General features: G+C 65.3%; 1 protein-coding gene across 1 annotated transcript; it reads right to left on the bottom strand.

Annotated features, from left to right (window-relative positions):
• Nucleotides 1–410: 410 nt before the first annotated feature.
• Nucleotides 411–3704, bottom strand: LOC118160180 (nuclear-interacting partner of ALK-like; the record flags this gene model as incomplete). Its single annotated transcript, XM_035314714.1, has 5 exons — nucleotides 411–842; nucleotides 1389–1598; nucleotides 1766–1972; nucleotides 2741–2948; nucleotides 3547–3704. Coding segments are annotated over 5 exons (852 nt in total), but the record flags the coding sequence as incomplete, so codon positions are not given.
• Nucleotides 3705–3753: the final 49 nt, after the last annotated feature.

A 3753-nucleotide genomic window follows, 5' to 3' on the forward strand; every position in this document is an offset into this window, starting at 1 on the left:
TGTGGGGTGGGCGAGGTGAAAAAAGGAACTGGGGAGCCCCCTGAGACAAAAAAAAAAATGCATTTTGTGATCTATGGGGTGAAGGAAAAGGAAGCACCCGCGCTCGAGCCCCAGGTGTCCCCCAGCTCTGCTCTGAGGCATCCCGACCCCTAAAATAGGGTCAAGGGAGAGCTTTTGCTCTGAAATATGGGAATGTGATGTCCCCGTGCCTTCCCTCAGCATCTCCCACCTTTTTGGCTATTTCAGCCTCCCCCGAGCTCCATGCCGGGCGATTTATCACGGCAGGGCAGACGAGGGGGCCGCTATCTGCTCCCAGCAGCTCGGGCACACCCAGCTCCTTCCACGGAGCCCGGCTCCCTCGCCGGCCCGGAGCTCGCCCTGTCCCAGAGGAAGAAGGGCGACGGGAGCCGTAAGAAAAAAAAACAACCACGTGAAATGTTTATTCCCAGCTGGCATCACCTCCCCGTCCCAGCTGGACAGAAGTTCACCCCCAGCAGGTGACCGCGGCCCCCAGACGGAGCTGTCGAAGCCCTCGGGGGCTACAGCAGCAACTGGCGAAGGCAGGGGGGGCTTCGAGGAAGGCAGCTGGGGACACGGGGGGGGGTCCCCAGAGGCTGTTTGGGGGCTGGGTTTGGCACTGGGGCAGCCCGTGGGCTTTCTCAGCACATGCTTGAGGCCTCCCCGGCGGATCTGTGCCGGGGCGAGGCGCTGCCCGGTGCCATCAGCGAAGGCTCCGTGCGGTTCCCCCCCCGTCCCCGGAGGCAGAGGCGGGTTCAGGAGGGATTGGCGCTCTCCCACTGGCGGAAAATGCGGAACACCTTGCAGGATTTCACCGAGAGGCTCTGCGGGAGAAAAGGGAGAGCAAAGCGAGAAGAGGTGAAAGCTCCGAGGAGGGATCTGCGACCGCGGAAGCCGCAGCCAAGAAAAAAAAAAAAAAAAAAAAGTCAGCTGAGATCCCCCGAACCGGGACGCCTGCGAGCATCTCGTCGTGTCGTGAGCGCGATTTCCCAGCAGGAAAATCACGGGGGAAAAGCCCTTTGGGGGGGGGGCTGCAACTCGTCGGAAGAGCCCGCGGGACGCGTCGGGAGCTCTCCGGGGGGGAGACGAAGTGGAACTGGATCTGGGGCGGCGCTGAGGCGGGCTGGGAGGTAGAGCAGCCCCCCAAACAGAGCCGGTCACAGCACGTGGCGAGCGGATGAGACCTGGCGGGGAGGCCGTCAGAGCAGCCAGAGGGGAAACAGGCTCCCAAGACACGTGCTGGGGCTGCGTTTAGCTCCAATAAAGCTCCTCTGCCCCAAACCCTGCCCGTAGGCTTTCAGCCCTGGGGAAAGCAGCAGCAAGCAGGGCTCGGGTGCTCAGGATCGGGGCTGGGAACCCTGCAGGCTCACCACAGGCTCCGTCTCGGGCACTCTGTCACATTTTCGGATGGCCAGGAGCACGTTCAGGACCACCTGCCAGCCCGGCTCCGCCTTTGGGGGCTCCTTCTGCGCCTGGGCTGCGGAGTCCTCCGGGGCCTCCGCGCCCTCCACCGCGTTGACCCAGGGGCACCAGTCGCGATGCTGCGAGCCGGGGTCGAAGAAACTCCTCGAAGAAGTGTCCTGGGCAGGAGGGGAAGAGGGCAGCGAGGATATCAGCGACAGGAGAGTTTCAAACAGCCTCCAGCGACGCGCTAAAACCCTCTCCGTGCCCAAATACCGGCCCGGAGCTGGCCTGGAGCTTCATCTCCCCTCAGCCTCCTGCTCCACCCGGCCCCCGTGGCGCTCACCGAGCTGCTGGAAGAGCAGAGCCGTGCCCGCTTGGCCCTGCGGACGGGGCTGGACGGCACGTCCACCGTTTCCCCCTGCCCCATGCTGCGGGTGACGGGGCGGCTCCTCGGCGTGGGGCTGGCCGCCTCCAATTCGCCTCGTTCCACGGGGCTGGGGGTGTCCCAAGCCCGCGGGCGAGAGACCGCCGGGGCCGGGCTCTTCTCCTGCTGCCGGAGGGGAAAGGACAAGAATTAACAGAGCTCCAAGCCCAGGCACTGGGGGAACCCCATCCCAGGAAGGAATTCTGCCGAAAAGGAGCTGGGGGACAAGCTGAAGGCGAGCTAGCGACGTGCTCCTGCTGGTGGTGTCCCTGCTGGCGGGCAAAGCATCGCCAGCAGGGCTCGGGAGGTGATTTTGGCCCCCTGCTCAGCCCCAGTGAGGCTGCGCCTGGGGAACTGAGTCCAGTTCTGGGCTCCCCAGCACGAGAAGGACGCGGACGGAGTGGGGAGAGCTCGGCAAAGGACAACGGGAACGATGAAGAGATTGGAGCGTCTCTGAAACCTGGAGCCCAGGAGGTTCCCGCTGAGCACCCGAAGCGTTTGTGGGCTGGGTGGGTGCCGGAGCCCTGGCACAGGTACCCAGAGGTTGTGGGGTCCCCTCCTTGGAGAGCTTCTTGGATGTGGGGCCGGGCACCAGCTGGGGGTGGCCCTGCTGGAGCAGGGTGGCCCCAGATGGACCCAGGGACCCCTTCCCACCCTCAACCATGCTCTGGTTCTGTGAGTCCTCGTGCCGCCAGCACTGAAGGGGACAGGGAGGCGCTGCCCAGCTCCGACGAGAGACCAAAACCCCGGCAGGAGCTGTGCCAGCACGGCTACCACCCACGGCACCAAGAAGATCCCCTTTTGGGGGTAGCAGACACCCCAACTACTTCACCCTCGAGCCCTGCGTGCCCCCCGCAAGCAGACATCCCGAGGCTGCTGAGCACCGCGCCGTACCTGCTCGGAGCCCGGAGGAAAAGCGTCTTGGCTCCGCGTCAGCATCCTGCGCGGAGACGTGGGCACGGGCGGGCAGCGCTCGGCGGGTGCCCCGCACGAATCCAGCTCCGGGCCCCCGGGTTCGAGCTGGTGGAAGCCCCACAGCCCCACCTTCCTCATGCAGCGCGAGCAGGTGATCACCGAGAGGAGCGCGGAGCCGGACAGGGCGCTGCGGGGACGGAAGGTTAGGGTGAGCCTGGGGCCTTCCCCCAAAACCGCAGCTTTTCAGAACGGGTGTCTGGGAAGGGGGCACACAGCCGGCACCCCTCAGCCGAGGGGCAGCGAGGGGTTGAGTAGCCCAGTGTGCCGAGAAGGACGTGAACCCCCCCCCCCCCACACACCCCCTCGGATCTCACTGATTTCAATTCTCCTTTACGTTTTGGTTTGCCACGGAGCAGCAGCACGCTCGGCTTATCCGCTGAGCGCCCGAAGCCGTCGCCAGCCCCAGCCCCCGACAGCCCAGCTCTGCTCTTCCCGGCTTCTCCAGCCTGCTCTGGGAGAGCAAAAAACGCCCTGGGCACGAGCAGCGCGGCTGTTCCGCTCACGTCACGCGCTTTGGGAAGCACAAAAAGGCCACCAACCTCCCCTCCCTCCCTGCGGGCCCGACGTGCCACCAAGGGCTCGTCGAGTCTGATGTGCCAGGGGCTGCCTTCGGCATCGAAGGGCAAAGCGACAGCTCGGATTTGTTGCTTCTGGCCCTTCTCCACCTCGGGCAGAGCTCGCTTGGAAATCAGGCGGCTTCGCCCCGGGGCCGGGCACGCACTCACCCGCAGGTCCAGCCGCACAGCGCCAGGACGCAGGCGGAAACGTGCACCGGCAGGGCCTCCGAGGTGAACTTCATCGGCGGCTTCTCCCCTTCTGCCTTGTGCTCCAGCTCCTCCCTGATCAGCTGGAGGAGCAAGGTGATCTTCTCCTCCGTCAGGGACTGGGGGGGGGGGACACACACAGAGAAAAGCTGGTGGTCAGAGGCAGCG

This window comes from Oxyura jamaicensis, unplaced genomic scaffold, assembly GCF_011077185.1.
Source record: "Oxyura jamaicensis isolate SHBP4307 breed ruddy duck unplaced genomic scaffold, BPBGC_Ojam_1.0 oxyUn_random_OJ106543, whole genome shotgun sequence".
NCBI lineage: Eukaryota > Metazoa > Chordata > Aves > Anseriformes > Anatidae > Oxyura > Oxyura jamaicensis.